Source organism: Babylonia areolata, chromosome 6, assembly GCF_041734735.1.
Source record: "Babylonia areolata isolate BAREFJ2019XMU chromosome 6, ASM4173473v1, whole genome shotgun sequence".
Lineage (NCBI taxonomy): Eukaryota > Metazoa > Mollusca > Gastropoda > Neogastropoda > Buccinidae > Babylonia > Babylonia areolata.
In genome coordinates this window covers 50,841,523-50,860,335 of record NC_134881.1, presented here as the reverse complement: position 1 = coordinate 50,860,335, position 18,813 = coordinate 50,841,523, and the positions used below count along the sequence as shown (strand labels likewise).

The 18,813-nt window shown below is 40.5% G+C and overlaps 1 protein-coding gene across 1 annotated transcript; it reads right to left on the bottom strand.

The window, feature by feature from the left end:
- LOC143283127 (sodium/potassium-transporting ATPase subunit beta-like) lies at positions 1 to 12,470 on the bottom strand. The gene is made up of 5 exons (XM_076589268.1): positions 11,896 to 12,470; positions 8,436 to 8,552; positions 7,530 to 7,702; positions 3,999 to 4,118; positions 1 to 2,014 (listed from the first exon to the last, which is right to left on the bottom strand). The coding sequence occupies exons 1-5, from the start codon at positions 12,221 to 12,223 to the stop codon at positions 1,730 to 1,732; spliced, it is 1,023 nt and encodes a 340-aa protein (XP_076445383.1). The 5' UTR covers positions 12,224 to 12,470; the 3' UTR covers positions 1 to 1,729.
- Between the last annotated feature and the right edge of the window lie 6,343 nt (positions 12,471 to 18,813).

Sequence of the window (18,813 nt, the reverse complement as noted above, 5' to 3'; positions counted from 1 at the left end):
AAAAAAAAAAAAAAAAGCATGAAAATACTATGAGCAAAAGGAGCTGATAAAATGAAGAATGAGAGTATACAACATATCCACATATATGCTTTAAACATCCAGCTAATTATGCAATTCCTATAATAATATATAACTATATTTGCAATTAAAAAATCACACTGAGATATTCATACATTAACATCTACTAAATGTCAACAATAGAAGTATAAAAGAACTATCTGAATATATTAAAAGCTCTCACCAAAAACAGAAATATGTACAGAATATTATGAGATACAAAAACAAAGGGGCTTCCTTTCAAAGAAACCTGTTAAGTTTCCCAATTAATCTAAAATTCTGCTAAAGGCTACATGAGCTACAAGAATGAAAATCAAAGAAATAAACAAACAAAAACTGCTGCCAGTTTTCTTCCCAACATTCTACCACTTCTCTTCCCCTGCTTTCTGTTCAACCTCCACTGACCACCATGCTGGTCTTCTGAGTACTCAAAAAAACAAACAAAACAGAACCAAACAAAACAAAAAGCAGCATATAAAAAGCCTTCTGGATACCCAGACCCTTACACTGAAAACAAGCAAGTCAAAGCATTGCTGCTGTTTCCTCACTTGACAAAGCTTGACCAGGTTCCTCAGTCTTGATACCACAACCTGAGACACGTTAATCAGTTTGCCTCACAAAGCAATGGTCTTTCTCCCCATCAACAGCAAACACAGGAGACTGCCCTGTGAGAATTCAAAAGTACATATATGCACACACAAAGAGGAAGAAGAAGAAGATAAACAGCAGCTGCAGCAGTCTGCACCATTTTCTGATTACACTGCTTTGTTTTTGTGTGGAGGGGGAAACACCTCTTTTCTCTCTTCCTCCATGTTTTACTTTCCTGGACGGTGCCAGCTTTTCTTGGCCCGACTCTTTCTGTTCTTGTTCTGTTCTGCTCTGTTTGACAATAATGTAACATGTCTTTTTTTTTTATCTTGAAACTCCCACATACATTTTCTTACTGAGGAACTTTTTTTCTTTTCTTTTTTTTTGAAAGAATCATGTCACATGGACCATTATCCATAACTGGCATAGATTCGTATGAAGTAAGCTGATAAATATGCTCCAAAAATTAACAGACTTCCTCGGCATTATTAGCTCTTCCATGGCTTTCTTTGAATCCTACCATACAGGCATGTGTGGCTAAAGGTAGAAGGGATCATCTCTGTGACTATTGCCTGGTAAACTGGTTTGGACAAAGCTCAATACAGCAGCAGTCTACACAATTCTGGCAGAGAATTGTGTGTTTATTTGTTTTACTTGTTTGGAACTTTACAACTGCTGATGCTGGAATCTTTTCATACACAGACCTGCTGCATACTGTTTTTTCAAGTTACAGTCTGCTTCCAGATATCATGTCTGATGCTGAAGAATCTTTCATCAAAGCTACACCTTCCCCTCTCCTTTAGAAAACAAAAAATGTAAAATTATATAAACCCAACCCACAACAACACAATCCATACTGATGACCACAGCAAGCATGGCATCTCAGAAAGTTCTATACCTCCCATTCAGCTGCAAACCAGCAACCCACCATTAATCAAAAGCTGAACAGTTTGTTCCCTTCACATTCCCATTCCCACACTGCAAACAAACACCCCAGCCCTGATCCACCACCCCTCCCTCTGCTCTCCAACAAACAAACAAAGTCACACAGCGTCAGTTTTCCAAACCAGGCCGTGGTGACCTCCTAATGGATCCTGAAGATGAAGGTGGTGGTGAAAACACCGTTGTCGTTGACGACGTTGCCCTGAGGGTCCATGGCCTTGCCCCAGGCAGTGCACTGGAGCCGCACCATGTGAGGATGCAGCAGGGAGTCACGGATGGTGCGGAACTGCACCATGACGGCCGGGGGTAGGAAGCTGTCCACAGTACGAGGGCGGAAAAAGTACAGGGGGAAACCTGTCCCTGGGTTGTAGTCAATGGCATCTCCTAGAGCGCTGGTGTTCCCTATGTACTGCTTGTCTTCAGGTGTCTGCAGCAGATCAAGAAGGTAAAGACTGCTGTAACTTCACCAAACCATGTGGGTCTTACGGTTATCCATACGGAACTGGACGAAAGGACTACAACAAAACCAAACAAAAACCACTCTAACTTTCTATTTACTTTAATGTATTTTTTTTGGATACTGGTGAGCAAATACTTTTTTTTACAGGTAATGATCCATGTAAATACAGATTGATGGAATTACCATACTGCGAAGTTATGTTACATGTTATATAACATCTACACATTTTCTCAGTAAAATATTCATGCCACAAGTGCTAAGACGAAGACAAAGGCACTTCATGTAAGCAAATAATTTATCTGAAATACAGGTTCGCTTTCAGCCTTCAATACCTTTTTTTAAATTAAATGCTCTAACGCAAAGTCTGAGATGTATATAAAAAACACTTCATTATACACAATAAATACATATATACAGAGGGTATACATGTGCCTTCTTGGGTTTGGGGAGAGAAAAATACTGAAAACAAGTGAGTCAATGAACCCATCCTGCTTGCTCTCTTTTCTGGGTCCTTAAGGATTAGGGTAGTATGTCCATCCTTAAATTCAGATAGTATAATGACAATGTCCATCCTTAAAATTCAGGTAGTATGACGACAATGTCCATCCTTAGAGTTCAGATAGTATGACGACAATGTCCATCTTGTAAGTTCAGGTAGTATGACGACAATGTCCATCCTTAAAGTTCAGATAGTATAACGACAATGTCCATCCTTATAGTTCAGGTAGTATGATGACAATGTCCATCCTTAAAGTTCAGGTAGTATGACGACAATGTCCATCCTTATAGTTCAGGTAGTATGATGACAATGTCCATCCTTAAAGTTCAGGTAGTATGACAACAATGTCCATCCTGTAAGTTCAGGTAGTATGACAACAATGTCCATCCTTATAGTTCAGGTAGTATGACGACAATGTCCATCCTTAAAGTTCAGGTAGTATGACAACAATGTCCATCCTGTAAGTTCAGGTAGTATAACGACAATGTCCATCCTTATAGTTCAGGTAGTATGACAACAATGTCCATCCTTATAGTTCAGGTAGTATGATGACAATGTCCATCCTTATAGTTCAGGTAGTATGACAACAATGTCCATCCTTAAAGTTCAGGTAGTATGACAACAATGTCCATCCTGTAAGTTCAGGTAGTATGACAACAATGTCCATCCTTATAGTTCAGGTAGTATGATGACAATGTCCATCCTTAAAGTTCAGGTAGTATGACAACAATGTCCATCCTTAAAGTTCAGGTAGTATGATGACAATGTCCATCCTTATAGTTCAGGTAGTATGATGACAATGTCCATCCTTATAGTTCAGGTAGTATGACAACAATGTCCATCCTGTAAGTTCAGGTAGTATGACAACAATGTCCATCCTTATAGTTCAGGTAGTATGACGACAATGTCCATCCTTAAAGTTCAGGTAATATGATGACAATGTCCATCCTTATAGTTCAGGTAGTATGATGACAATGTCCATCCTTATAGTTCAGGTAGTATTATATAACCACTATGTCCATCCTTAAAGTTCAGGCAGTATGACAACAAGCTAAGTTCAGGTTGTATGATGACAATGTCCATCTTTAAGTTTATGTAGTATAACGACAATATCCAGCCTAAAAGTTCAGGCGATACAGAACACAGGATACTGTTTTGACCTGCAGTTTGAGTCTGCAGTGAAGGCAAGAAGAGAAGCAGCAGTTTGACAGTCAGGACGTGACACCAAAACTGAAGTCTTCCTCATTCACCATGCATGTACTGATGTGGTACTGTCTGTTGACACCTACACAACCACACACTTCACAGCAAACTCAAGTTTTCGGCAACACTCCGCTCCCCAAGAAACACAAAACGAAATTCACAAAAAGAATAGTGCACAGTATACTGAACACACACACACACACACACACACACACACACACACACACACACACACACACAGTGACTTACAGCTGGTTCACAGGAAATGCCAACTGCCTCTGGAGAAAAGCGTTCCCCAAGGATTTTTTCAGCCTTCACATAGATCTGACCATCATTTGGGCGAAGAGCTCGGACTGAGTAGTTTGCAGGCTGAAACAAAAGTACAGGTTCAATCCACATTCCACCATCTCATTCCATTCTCTCCTTTCATTTCTTCACTCCAAAAAAATGTATGACAAATTAATCAGCACATCAAGCATTTTTCGGTCTTGTAGATGGAACTAGATCTTTAAAAAAAAAAAAAACTTTCTCATTCAACCAATGTTCTCTGTGCTCAAAACAGCTCTGACAATGTGTAATTTTTCCAGACCACACATGAACACACTTCCAATAATGTTCAACCTTGAGACACTCACAACCAGATCAACATTCTGCATCATTCCCTCAACTGATCACTCTGGACCTGGCCAGCATGCTACCTTTATGCCAAGGTCAGGCATCTGCTGATTTCTCTTTTCTTTTACACCAGATGCAGTGTGTGTGTGTGTGTGTTTGTGTGTGTGTGTGTGTGTGTGAGGTGTGAGTGTGTGTGTGTGTGTGTGTGTGTCAACTTTATCTACATTATCTGTCTGTGCACTGACGCCTTGAAACTGAAACTGCTGCATCTGTGTGCATGCATGCATGGGGCTCCTTGCGCTAATGTACTGAATGCATGCATATACTCGATACAGCTACATTTATGTGACTTTTGTGAGTATCTTTATGTGATCTTGTGAAGAAAGAGGTGTGGGAGGGGTGGGGGCTGGGCAAGTGCACAGGTGGTGGTGGTGGTGGTGGTGGTGGTGGTGGTGGTGTGTGTGTGTGTGTGTGTGTGTGTGTGTGTGTGTGTGTGTGTGTGTTCTGTGTGGCAGTGTGTGTGTGTGTTCTGTGTGGCAGTGTGTGTGTGTGTGTGTGTTCGGGTTTTTTTTGTTGTTTTTGCTTTTTTTTTTTTTGTTTAGTGTGTGTGTGTGTGTGTGTGTGTGTGTGCGTGCGCGCACGCGTGCGATTTTATCAATGATAAAAACTAAATAGAACAGTTCATAGTTAAAAAAACAAAACAAAACAAAACCCCAGGATGAAACACAAAAAAATACACAAAGCGAAAACAAGACAAAAGATTGTGCACAATTAACAATCAAATTGAGCATTTAACTTAATATAAAGCAATTGTCCTTGCCATCAGTGGTTTAACAAATAACAATACTGTGTACTCTGAATGAAAACAAGCACTAGTATTAGTAGTAATGAATACAATCAAAATTACAGTCTGATAGACACTGTGAATGTGATAATCTCCACCACTGACAACTGCCCTGGCCTCTTTGACAGTTTCAGTTTCAGTTTCACTTTCTCAAGGAGGCGTCACTGCGTTCGGACAAATCCATACACGCTACACCACATCTGTTGAGCAGATGCCTGACCAGCAGCATAACCCAACGCGCTTAGTCAGGCCTTGAGTGCATGCTTACATATTTGTGTACCTATGAAAGTGGATTTCATTTTACGTAATTTCGCCAGAGGACAACACTCTCGTTGCCATGGGTTCTTTTTCAGTACGCCAAGTGCGTGCTGCACACGGGACCTCGGTTTATCGTCTCATCCGAAAGACTAGACGCTCAGTTTGATTTTCCAGTCAAACTTAGGAGAAAGGGCGAGAGCGGGATTCGAACCCACACCCTCACGGACTCTCTGTATTGGCAGCTGAGCGTCTTAACCATTCTGCCACCTTCCTCCTAACCTCTTTGACAGTGAATGATAAAATCAATATATATATATATATATTATGAGCCTGGATTCTGCCAGGTAATCAGAATGAGTAGTCTGGCACATTTGTCGTTAGGTACACATTCATTATTTATATCTGTGTGTAAGCAGAGCATGTAGCCTGGGTGTGTACATCTGTCCATTTTGGGTAGGGACAGAGTGCCAGACTGCCAATTCCTGCATGCGCATTATGAATATCCGTGCATTATAGTTTTATACATACACAGATAAGTATGCAAATATGGGTGCACACAATTTTGCTGAACATGGTCATTTATATTACTTTATTTCAATAATCTGTCTTCTAATTCTATGTAGGGACTATCTTTCACTTTATCAAAATGTATGTACTTTTTTCTTTCTTTAGCCAGTTCAGTGCCAGAGAATTTTGTATAAAAAATTTTTTTATTTTTTTTATAATTTTTTTTAAGTGCTCCTCCCTTGCCAGGGAATTTTGAGGATTCGGGAGTAATAAATCACAAAAAATTCTAGCACAAAAGCTATGGGTGATACAGAAAGAAAGTAAACGTTTTTGTGAAGGAAAATCAATGTAGATTCGTCTTCTGGGCTCTTTTACCCAATTAGGTTGATTGTAGGTCCCAGAAACTGAACTGGTCAGCTTTCTGACAGCAAAAAGCATTTGCAAGTGAGAGGGTGAAGTTCTTTAATGACATTCACTCTTTTCAAGCTGCACATAGGCCGATTAAATTGCCTGCTGTGCATCCGCTTGCCACCTCTTCAAACAAGTCATCCCTCTGATTCAGCGGGGAAAAAAAAGCGTTAAAAACAAAAAGCACGTGTTTCACAGCCAGTGCAGGTTCAGCACTGCATTTCATGAAAATCGTGGAGCACTGGCAGCTGTCTATTGCCTGCTGTCTGCTTTGAAATGCGAGTTCACTCTTCCCAAAAGCCATGCCCCCTTGATGACCTCTGGCTGGCATTCGACCTATTGTCTTACATCACCCCTCTCCCTCTCTTTCCCCTTCTTCCAACACTGGCTCCACGAATTATGTCAGTCATTGCCAGTTTTTCAAAAACACTGTCTGATTGAATGGACGGACTGAATTACCATAAAATGGGCTGTTAGTTTCGTAACTGTTGTTGTCAATCACCTTCGTTTTCAAACCAATCATGAAGACAAGAGAGATCCTTCTCCATGGACCATCCTAAAGCTGTCCATAATCACAAGCACAGCTTTCAGAATTGTGAAAATCTGCTGACTTTGACTATTTACTTAACTAGACACAGTTTTCAATGCATTTGTTCACACATGATGCTACCCCCTTTTCCACACGCGTATCACGTGGTCAGCAAATTGTTATTGAGTAGAAAGAGGTCTTCTACCTGATGTAAGTTCATTTAAATAGTATTTTTATAATCCAGACACATCAAACTAACTGTTCAGTCTGTTTATGTGAACTGAACCAAACTCCAATGAAGGAAAAATCGGAACATATGCAGGATGTCAGTGGACGTCTCGTACGCACTATGGCAATACTTTTTGTAGGACGTCAACTGACGTCTTATAGGCACTCTACTGGTTTAGCAGATATGGTGTAGAAGAAAACAAAAAAAGAAAAAGGACATGTCTACATGCTTGGACACCTAGACACAGAAACTAACACATTAAGTCATCATAAATGAGACACCAAGGGTTACGAAATTCTATTTATTTATTGAGATATCTTGCAATACAAGCTGTAACTGAAGTTAAGGCCCAACAGTTCTGAGCCCCTGGCCACCTTCAGTTTGACTCACCAAGTTTAAAGTCAGCAGAATGCAGGGCTGGCCGGCAGAGTAACCGTATTTGTGTGTGGGAACACAGTTCGTCCCAAAGACAGTGAGCGGTTGCTGGCAAACTTTGTCTACTGGCTTGTAGGTGGAGTTGCACACTACATTGGGACCGTTGTGGATGTGCACCGTTTTGTAAGCTGTGGATGTAAGCAGACAAAAAATATCCATGATTTAACAGTCACACACACATACACACACACACACACACACACACACAAAGCATGCTTGCACACACACTTGTTCAAGTGCTACACATAACAAGTATCCTTATTTTTTCTTTTTACTATATTAATCCACATTCATAATGAAGTGAACCAATTATGGATGAAAGCGTTTAACTTTAAAGCTCATGAGGTTGGTTTTTGGGTTGTTGTTTTTTTGTGCTTTTTTTGTTAACTTTAAAGCTTATAAGGTTGTTTTTTGTTTTGTTTTTGTTGTCTTTTCTTTTAAAAATCAATGTTTTATTTTGGCTTCGGGTGTGTCCCTGACAGCAACTTTAGCAAGCTGTGGTCTGCAGCATGATTTAGCTGTGGGAGGTGATGTCACAATTGTGTCATGTGAACATTAACTTCAGTACATGTGAATAGCACTTTCTTTTGTAACTGATGTTGTTCTACAATCACACAAAACATATCAAATTGAAGTCAATAATGATAATCAGTACCCTGTATAGCAAAGGTCCACCATGCTATGTAGTCGAAAATGAACTCGTCAGAACAATTTTGACGTTGGTGTAATGTCGGAACAAACTGCGATCGAGTGTAACAAAATACGGCGAAATCGTAACAGCTGGCATCTCTGTGAATTCAATAAAAAAAAATATATGAAAAATGAAGAATACAATATATATGGAAATCTATACATGCTTACGTTCAAGTGCGGCGTCCAGCTGCTTTATGTAGTCCAGGTAGGAATCGTTTTTTCCTTCCTGCACACTGAAGGGCAGGAAGACTGTCCCCTGCTGTCCCACTGGCCGAAAGTTCAGACCTGAAATCAATACAGGACATAAATTAAAATCACTCAAAGCAGCTTGAAAATTCTTCAAGAATAAACCAAACACTATCATGAAAAGAGCTTTGGGTTTGGGTTTATTCCCACCTTTAAGGAATCATGCAAAATATTAACTCTTCATTACTATACTATAGTAATATATATATCCATCATTACTGCTGGGTGGAACCTACAAATTATATGCATATATGTATTTTTTTTTTCTTGGTCTGATGATTGAAAACAGTTAAAGCAAACTGTCAAATGCATTCAACAAATAATGAATGGAATATGCAGTCAGTAAATATAATTTTAAAAAAATTTAAAAGAAAGAAAAACACACAGGGCTACAAAGTATAATTGAATTATAAATATCAATACTTTTCAATTTCAGTTCATATATAGTATATATATACATGTGCATATCATGTGAACTTAAGTTATTAACAAAGAAAGAAGAAAGCGTTACTGTCACTCTGTCACTGTGTCAGTATCTGAGCATGTTAATTGTTGGTACAAGTGTGTTTCACTGTGTTGCACATGTACTCTGTGTATGTAAGTGTGTATGTGTGTGTGTGTGTGTACGCGCGTGCATGCACATGTGTGTGCGCATGTGTGAGTGAGTGTCAGTGTGTGTGACTGTCTGTCTGTCTGTCTCTATCAGCATGTGTGTGTGTGTGTGTCACTGTGTGTGTGTGTGTGTGTGTGTGTGTGTGTGTGTGTGTGTGTGTGTGTGTGTGTGCATGTGCATGTGTGAGTGAGTGTCAGTGTGTGTGACTGTCTGTCTGTCTCTCTATCAGCATGTGTCTGTGTGTTTCTACTGTCTGCACATGTGTGCAACACAAAGTACTCAGTGATACATTTACTGTGTATTCCCATTGTCTCCACAACACAATTCAACGACAAACGTTTTTCATGTACATGTAGAAGCAAAGCAAGAGTTCTACACCAGATGAGGCAAACCAGAACAACAAATTCACAGACGGCATAGAAAACACTAAGTGTGACAAAGAGAAAATAGAAAGGAAAAAAAAAAAACATACACAGAAAGCTGCCTGGAACCAGACAGAAAATCTCATAAAAGCAAAACTAGCTGGTCAACAGAGAATCATGACAAAAAGTCAATACAGTGTGGGGGAACTGAATGAAAGAAGGGGCACAGGCAAAGGCCACTGTCACAAGTCAGTGTCATAACCAGTAAGATCTCACCTTAAAACAACCTACCCAAGAGACACAGGTAACATAGTGGTATCTAACAAGTTGTGTAACTCTGGGACTGAAGCTCACACACACACACACACAGTGACAGAGCTCCATACAAAGAAAATGAGAGTGAGAATGAGAAGACAGAGAGAGAGAGAGAGGGAGAGAGAGAGAGAGTGTGTGTGTGTACATGTCTGTGGCTGTATCTTCTGTATGTATGGTAAATGACAGCGTCACAGCCTTTGTCAAATTTGTGACTTTTCTTGGGTTTAAAGTCGAAACAGCTGAAAACACAAATAATCAGTAAAATACGGATAATATGGCCTAAGCCAGCAGACATTGATTACAACAGATCAAACGTGTTCTGTGCACAAGGTGTTATATCTAAATTTTAATTTGTATTCTTTTCACTGAGTTACATATCATCTGTACATACATCTCAATGCTAAGTCACAAGTGTGTATTATTCTTTCAACATTGACAAAACAAAATCTTTGTCATGATTTGACTCTGTGTGTGTGTGTGTGTGTGTGTGTGTGTGTGTGTGTGTGTCACTGTGTGTGCGTGTTACTCTGTGTGTGTGTGTGCACATGCATGTGCGTGCAAAGCGTGTGTGTGCGCAAGCATGTGAGTGCACACATGTGTTTGTCTGTCTGTTAGACTTAGTGTCTGTTCTGTGCATGCTTCAGACGGGAAATTTACTAGTTTGTACCTGCTGTTTTGTTCAGGCTGTAATCAGTGTAAAAATGACAAACTGAAAACTGATAAAAGGACAGAAAAGGGTGTAGGAAAGAAGCAGCCTATGTTATTAACAAAGTATGATTTATAAATTTGCATTCTGTTTACTACTAGTCTCATATTCAACACTTCAGAAGTAACAAATATTGAAATAATACACTTTTATAACCTTAACTGTGCACAACACAGTTCAAGCGAAGACATGTAAGTACTAGTATCACCTAAACGTGGCTGAAGTGGAAGCATCTGTTATTGATGACTAATTTTAGCTTAAAATTCTGAATAATGCTACACTACAACAGCACATATACAGTCTCTGAGTACGTCTACAATCAAATCAAAGAAAAACACCAATGCTGAATGGGATTGTATTAGGCCAAAAGAGATTCAGCTAATTCAGTTAAAGGAGACTAATTTCTGTAAGATTTCTTCTTTAAAATCTTATTCTTGACACTGAATGAATTTTGGTGTAAAATTAACAATCTATAATAATGGAAGTTAACCTGATTCAATATAAACTGCTTTTCATATGTGATACAGGTAATGCACTCTCCCCCCACCCCCTCTCCCCACCAACATATTTAGTCTGTGTAAAATATTAAAAATATGAGCAGAACTACCTGTCAGCAACAGTGCAGTGAAGCAGGCATCACTTTCCCTTTTATAATCCCTGATGGAAATGTCTTCATTTTGGAATCAAATTTAAAATCTTGCTGTCTATACTTACTTTAGATATACTCTGTGCTGTTGCTTCAAGATGCCTGTAACATTCTTCATTTGAGATATGATACAGTGACGCATCTATGAATGTTTAATTCTGTATAATCATTATTTCCGATTCTTGTGCACCTCCTTTAGCTGAGCTGTCACAGTATCAGCCAATCACTGCTTTATATTCCATTACCAGAACGGCAGAAGGTAAGCTTACTCAGTGAATTTCTGTGACTGCAAAAACAGACAATAAGTTTATTAATATATCATTTAAACAATATAACTTTTTAAAAAATTTTTTAAAGGTTTCTAAAGCATGCAACATTGATTTCCGGTCTGCTAAACTTCTTCAATCATAACAAAACACAAAGTAAATAACAATCTTATCACATTTAGGCCTACTTCCCCGTTTCACTTTCACTTTCTGGTAAAACAATACACTATTTAAATCATACTAATCGGATCATACATAACTGCATCAGCACATGACAACTAAAATCAAACTGATACTTGTGCAATACCAAATCTGATCTAAAAGTAAATGCCACAGTAACGATACTAGAGTTAATCCAAAGAATATTCAGAAATGTATTGATGTGGGCAAAGCACCAATGACTCATCCTTTGATCTACCGCGTTGTGCAACGCTCACCCTGCCAACAACTTTTAGGCCTGACCCACCGACTCACCTGTGGTTGTGTTCACCCATTTCTTGAAACTTGGACTGGGATTTGAGTCCCGATGCGACGCGATGACGATAATCGCGATCAGCAGAAGCAGCAAAACTGTGGCGATGAAACCAATGAACAGACATTTCGGTCTTGTTCTGTTTCGGACATTATCACACAGTCCTTTCAGTCCAGTGTTCCGATACGTTCCAAAGTTGTACTTTCGACCTTTAAACCTCAGCCAGCCTTCGTCTTGGTCAGTGTACTGGACCACGTTGTCCGCTGTTGTAACAGGATCATAAACACCGCTACCACTTCCACCGGACATCCACGTCGATTTTGCAGACATGGCGATCGTTGATTAGAATTGTTATCTCAGCTCACTTTTTGAACTTCACTGCGGGATATTTCCAACGCAGTATGAAAATGTTTGGTAGTAAAATCACTGTTTGCAAACACGATTGGGATGAGATCCGAAGTTGTGTCTTCACTTTTCGCACACTTGACATTCGATAAGCGCAAACTCAACCAGGCCCGGCTTGTATTTTCACCCGGGTGAAGGGTCCCAAACGATTTGGATTATACTTCCTGTATCACGTGACTCAGGTAGCATTGTCACGCAGCGCCACCTGTTTAACACACTCAGGTGTGTCGTTCATTCGTTTGTCTTTGACCAGTGTTTAGTGGCTGTTGGCCGAAATTTGCATTTGCATGTCAGGCAAAAGTGAATGAGTCAGGCTGATCACGGGTGTGTACGTAGGAGTGCGTTAATCAACGATGCGTGCAAGTACTAAACTAGGCCTGGTGGGTGGCGGAAAAACGGGTGGATTGCTTTGTCATTTAAAAGGAATGTACTTCGGATGAGAAGGGTTATAGCTTATATGCCCGCGTAATTCAAAGCATCTGCCGGTTTCGTAACGACAATGTTTTTCGTGTCGACCAAAATCTTGAGATATAATTGTTTATTCTTTAAATTTAACAAGTTAAACATTGGAGTGCGCTCTCTCTCTCTCTCTCTCTCTCTCTCTTATCCCAATTTCAAGAACTGACTTGTTCAAATCCGGTCTGGTTTACTCAGGCGCCACCCTATGGAACTCACTCCCAGAAACAATTAAACAGCACCATTGCCCAACCACCTTCAAAAAACATTGCCTTTCCCACCTTATGCCATAATTTGTAATGTAAATCGTTCATTTTATTGATACTGTTTGTCAAATGTGTATGGTTGACTGAGAACCTTCCTCACCCTCTATCCCCCATTCTGGTCTGTAGTGGGGTGTGTGTTGTATGTGTTTCTTTCATTTTGTTCATTTTATTTTCCTATGCATTTTACTACTGTATCACCATGCTAGTGCCTGTATGCCGTGTGCGTGTGTGTGCGCGTGTGAGTGGTTTTGTTTTGATTTATGTATATTTTTTCCTCTGTTATGTATCTCTACAAACACTATGCTTTCATTTTTATTAAATATTGTGTAGTGTAGACCCTATTCAGGGCAGGGACTGGATGTAAAAAAGCACACCAGTGCTTACTCTATTATCCTCGAAATATAGAATTTGTCTTGTCTTGTCTTGTCTCTCTCTCTCTCTCTCTCACCTCTGTCAACAACTAGAATGATTCAACTTGATCAAACAACGTCAGCTAATAATATGACTAGGGACTGTTCTCAATTTTCATTGGAAAGGGCACACTGCAAAAGTGGAGGAAAATGTTTTGCCGGTGTGTGTTGTTTTGGGGTTTTTTTTAACTCTCTCCATACGAACGGCGAAACAGACGACGTTAACAGCGTTTCACCCCAATTACCGTCATCAAAATATTGCAAGCGGAAGGCTCTTATACTGAAGAGGTGAATGTTGACAAAGAATACCACAATTCTGACGACGGAAGCTAAAGGTTGGGTCATTCAGACACCCACTGGACATCCGAGGGATCTGTGTCAAGGAGAAGAGAGGACTGGCCGTACTGAGTGAGTTAAAGAAAACGTTTGGTGACCCAGGCAGCCAGGGACACATTCAGGGGGCCGATGTGTTTAACATTCACCCTGTCACATTTTGCATTGTCAAATGGATCATTGAATGACATCTGTACTGATATGTGGCATTAAAAGAAGGCAGCTCCAAATAATGGCGATGGTGGCTGCTGACAATGACATTGGTCATAATAACAGTCAGTCTGCCTGGCATTTTAACTGAATTACTTACAGGGTGACGTTTGATGGAGTCTCTGTATTTTGGGTCCTTCAGTCCGATTAGATTTCCAAAGATATGTGGGAATGTGAAGGGTGTTATGGATTGTTTCTGTGACAGAACTGTATATACTCAGTTCATGGATGGAGCAGGTTCAGTCCATTACGTGACCACACCAACATAGTGCTCTTTTCTTGACTGATTTCAGCAGATCTTCATGTTACGGTCCAATGTGCTGCTTAGTGGGTTTGGCGCACATGTCCATATTGGTGATGCAGTAAGTGTACCCTATGTTTAATGTTTTGCAAGAACACCTTATTTCCATGGGTTGAATCCAGCAGGTATATGTTGAATCAAAACAGGCACTATACTGAACATGATCACCAAAGTGACTCAGCAACAGTGCAGGGTCTCCTCTGGGTCGTGACACTGATAGCACTTACTCTGTGAACAGCCAGTGGCTCCCTTAACAGTGACAGACCATCCTGGCAGTGGCAGTATTTTGGGGGGTTCTGTTATGACAAGACATTATTTTCACTTGCTGGTTCAATATACGTGCAGACCTGCTGGTGCCTTAACCCTTTCCATGATCATACGCATGCAGGAGATAGAACTCCAACAGTAAATTTCACAAAATCTGTTTGTGTGTTCAGTGAACTGTAGGATGATGAGCACATCCAACACACAGTGTCCACCACCCCAAAAAAAAGTTCTTGGCTGTTTAACCCATTGACTGCTAAGCCTTGGTGAAATGATATCAGTGTAGCATGAAGTGTCATTGCTACTTTTCATGTTTCCATCAATGGTGTAATTATTTTGCTCAACAAAATTAAGTAATACAGTCCCAAGAGGAAATGTTCAAATAAAGAATGGTGACCGTCATCCTGACCTCTAACCTGACCTCTGACCTCAGTGTCATCTTCCTGAAGTGGCAGCCCTTCACTGACCAGCAGACTCATCAGCAGCAGTCAAGGGGTTAAACATCAGGAGATTAAAAAAAAAAAAATGGTCATAAATATCCAAGACCACTTGTAAAATCAAATGTGCTTGAGACCTGCACCCTGATAGTGTCTGTACATATATGTGTGTGTGTAGATAGATATATAGATAGATAGATGATTATTATATACATAAACATATATCTAGACAGACAGACAGATATATGCAACTTCTAATGACATGACACATAGACAAGTACACACTGATCTATACAGGTCTGCAGTGAAATTGTAAAAGCATAGTCACATATGCTTCCATGATGTTACATATATGTGTGTGTGTGTGTGTGTATGCATGAATTATTTGCATCCACAAATGCGCACATACTCTTTATGCTATCAGTGTTCATTGAAATGTTCTGTTGTATGCTGGAACTAGAATGCTTGTTTGTATCAAAAGAGAACAGAAAACAAATCAGGAAATTATTTGCTTAAAAAACCCACATAAGAATGCAAAGCAACATCAACAAAGCATACTGACTGTAGCTGTAAAAAACTGACATTTAATCAACACAAAACTGGAAACAGATGTATAGTTCTGAAAAAGACATAAAACATGCTGTAGCCATTTAATTGGTGCAGTTGATACATGTATAATTATACAATGCAAAACTTTGGTGTGCAAGTAACGTCACATAATGACACCACTGAAGTCATGCAAATAAGATATGGACAAAGGTGCATACTCCTACAATTCAAAACATTTCTTGTGCATCAAAAGAAAAAGAAAAAACACATTTCGGCAAGAGTCTTTTCCAATAATCTCACCAGCTGTCAGCTATACAATATCCAAAAGTAGTTTCAACCAGTGTTCATATTATGAATCACAGTAATGACTATGATAAAAGTAACCTGTCTGCAAATTGAATTCCCACTGGCTTTAAACACTAGCCATCTCAAACCTTGATATGTCTCTGATGATGTTTCACGCAAAGAAATCCACTGACATTTTTATCAGCAAAAAATGTCCCTGTTTTCAATGTTATTCTTTAATCTGCCTTTTGCTGTTAACCGCTGTCATTAACATTGCTAATGCTCTCTGACACTCACAGATAAATCTGCCTTTTGTCGTTAATGCTATCATTAATATTGCTAATGCTCTCTAACACTCACAGATAAATCTGCCTTTTGCTGCCTTTCTGCATTTCTGCAACACACCATCTGCTTGGCAGATGCCTGACAAACAACATAATTTAACACACTGTATCAGGCCTTGAGCGCATGCATTATATATATTTGTGTACCTATCAGAATGGATGTCTGCAGAATTTTTGCCTGAGGACAACCCTATTGTTGCCCGGGGTTCTTTTTTTCAGAGCGCCAAGTGCATGCTGCACGCAGGATATCTCGGTTTATCATCTCGTCCGAATGACCAGACACTCAGTTTGACTTTTCCTGTCAAACGTGGGCGAAAGCATGGACTGAGCCCGGACTCTCATGGACTCTTAACCTTCTTCTTCTTCTGCATTCACTCATATGCACACAAGTGGGCTTTTACGTGTATGACCGTTTTTACCCCGCCATGTAGGCAGCCATACTCCGTTTTCGGGGGTGTGCATGCTGGGTATGTTCTTGTTTCCATAACCCACCGAACGCTGACATGGATTACAGGATCTTTAACGTGCGTATTTGATCTTCTGCTTGCATATACACACGAAGGGGGTTCAGGCACTAGCAGGTCTGCACATATGTTGACCTGGGAGATCGTAAAAATCTCCACCCTTCACCCACCAGGCGCCGTCACCATGATTCGAACCCGGGACCCTCTGATCGAAAGTCCAACGCTTTAACTATTCGGCTATGGCATCCATCTTATGGCTGTTGACAAAACTGGACATTATCCTGTTGGCCCTACGCTCATCAGGGAAAAACAAACTACAACAACAACTACACCAACAGTAATTTTGCCAATGCTGGTGATCAAACTCCCAAAAATAAAATGCAAGTGATTGGATAATAACACAGCAATTCTGTCGCTAATACTGACTCATTTCACGGACTGATCTGTTCCTTTCCTAAATTTTTTTTTTTTCATTTTCAAAAGAGGATCCCTGTCCTGAAACAAAAAAAAAGAGAAGATATGGTACAAAACCCAATGAGAAGATAAAATTATGATACAAAACAGGACTAGGAAGAAAACAGCTACAGAATATACACTGGCCCAAACTTCATTTTCTGTCCAGACCTCCTACTTTGTTTGTAGGCTGTGACTCCCATGTTCACCTGTATACATGAGTGGCCTTTTTACACGTGTGAATGAACAATTTTTATCCCCATCATACAGGCAGTCATACTCCGTTGTTTTTTTTTTGGGGGGGGGGGGGTTTGAGGGGTGCATGCCAGGTATGTTCTTGTTTCCACAACCCACCGAATGCTGACATGGATTACAGGATCTTTTAAAAGTGTGTATATGAACTTCTGCATGGGGATACACATGAAGGAGGTTCAGGCACAAGCAGGTCTGCACATCTGTTGACCTGAGAGATAGGGAAAATCTCCACCCTTTACCCACCAATCGCCATGGCCAGAATTAGATCCTGGGACCGTCAGACTGAAAGTCCAATGCTTTAACCACTCAGCTGTTGAATTAGAGCCATGGACCGTCAGACTGAAAGTCCAATGCTTTAACCACTCAGCTGTTGAATTAGAGCCTGTGACCCTCAGACTGAAAGTCCAATGCTTTAACCACTCAGCTGTTGAATTAGAGCCAGGGACCGTCAGACTGAAAGTCCAATGCTTTAACCACTCAGCTGTTGAATTAGAGCCTGCGACCCTCAGACTGAAAGTCCAATGCTTTAACCACTCACTGTTGAATTAGAGCCAGGGACCCTCAGACTGAAAGTCCAATGCTTTAACCACTCACTGTTGAATTAGAGCCTGCGACCCTCAGACTGAAAGTCCAATGCTTTAACCACTCAGCTGTTGAATTAGAGCCTGCAACCCTCAGACTGAAAGTCCAATGCTTTAACCACTCAGCTGTTGAATTAGAGCCAGGGACCCTCAGACTGAAAGTCCAATGCTTTAACCACTCACTGTTGAATTAGAGCCAGGGACCCTCAGACTGAAAGTCCAATGCTTTAACCACTCAGCTGTTGAATTAGAGCCTGGGACCCTCAGACTGAACGTCCAGTGCTTTAACCACTCAGCTGTTGAATTAGAGCCTGAGACCCCCAGACTGAAAGTCCAATGCTTTAACCACTCACTGTTGAATTTGAGCCAGGGACCGTCAGACTGAAAGTCCAATCCTTTAACCACTCAGCTGTTGAATTAGAGCCAGGGACCCTCAGACTGAAAGTCCAGTGCTTTAACCACTCAGCTGTTGAATCAGAGCCAGGGACCGTCAGACTGAAAGTCCAATGCTTTAACCACTCAGCTGTTGCGCCCATCATCTGTCCAGACCAAGCTGGGTGAGATTCATCCTAATCCTGACTGCCGCAAAAGCTGAGTGGTCAAAGCGTTGGACTTTCAATCTGAGGGTCCCAGGTTCAAATCTATGTAATGGCGTCTGGTGGGTAAAGGGGAGATTTTTCCGATCTCACTGGTCAACTTGTGTGCAGACCTGCTTGTGCCTGAACCCTCTTCGGGTGTATACGCAAACAGAAGATCAAATACGCATGTTAAAGATCCTGTAATCCATGTCAGCGTTTGGTGGGTTATGGAAAGAAGAACATACACAGCATGTACATTCCTGAAAATGGAGTATGGCTGCCTACTTAGCGGGGTAAAAACGGTCATACACGTAAAAAGCCCACTTGTG

Coding starts and splice junctions, on each gene's coding strand:
- LOC143283127 (XM_076589268.1), bottom strand. CDS start 12,223: ATGTCTGCAAAATCGACGTGGATGTCCGGTGGAAGTGGTAGCGGTGTT. Junction 8,553..11,895: donor ATGGGTGAACACAACCACAG/GTGAGTCGGTGG, acceptor TATTGATTTCAG/GTCTGAACTTTCGGCCAGTG. Junction 7,703..8,435: donor GCTGGACGCCGCACTTGAAC/GTAAGCATGTAT, acceptor TTACATCCACAG/CTTACAAAACGGTGCACATC.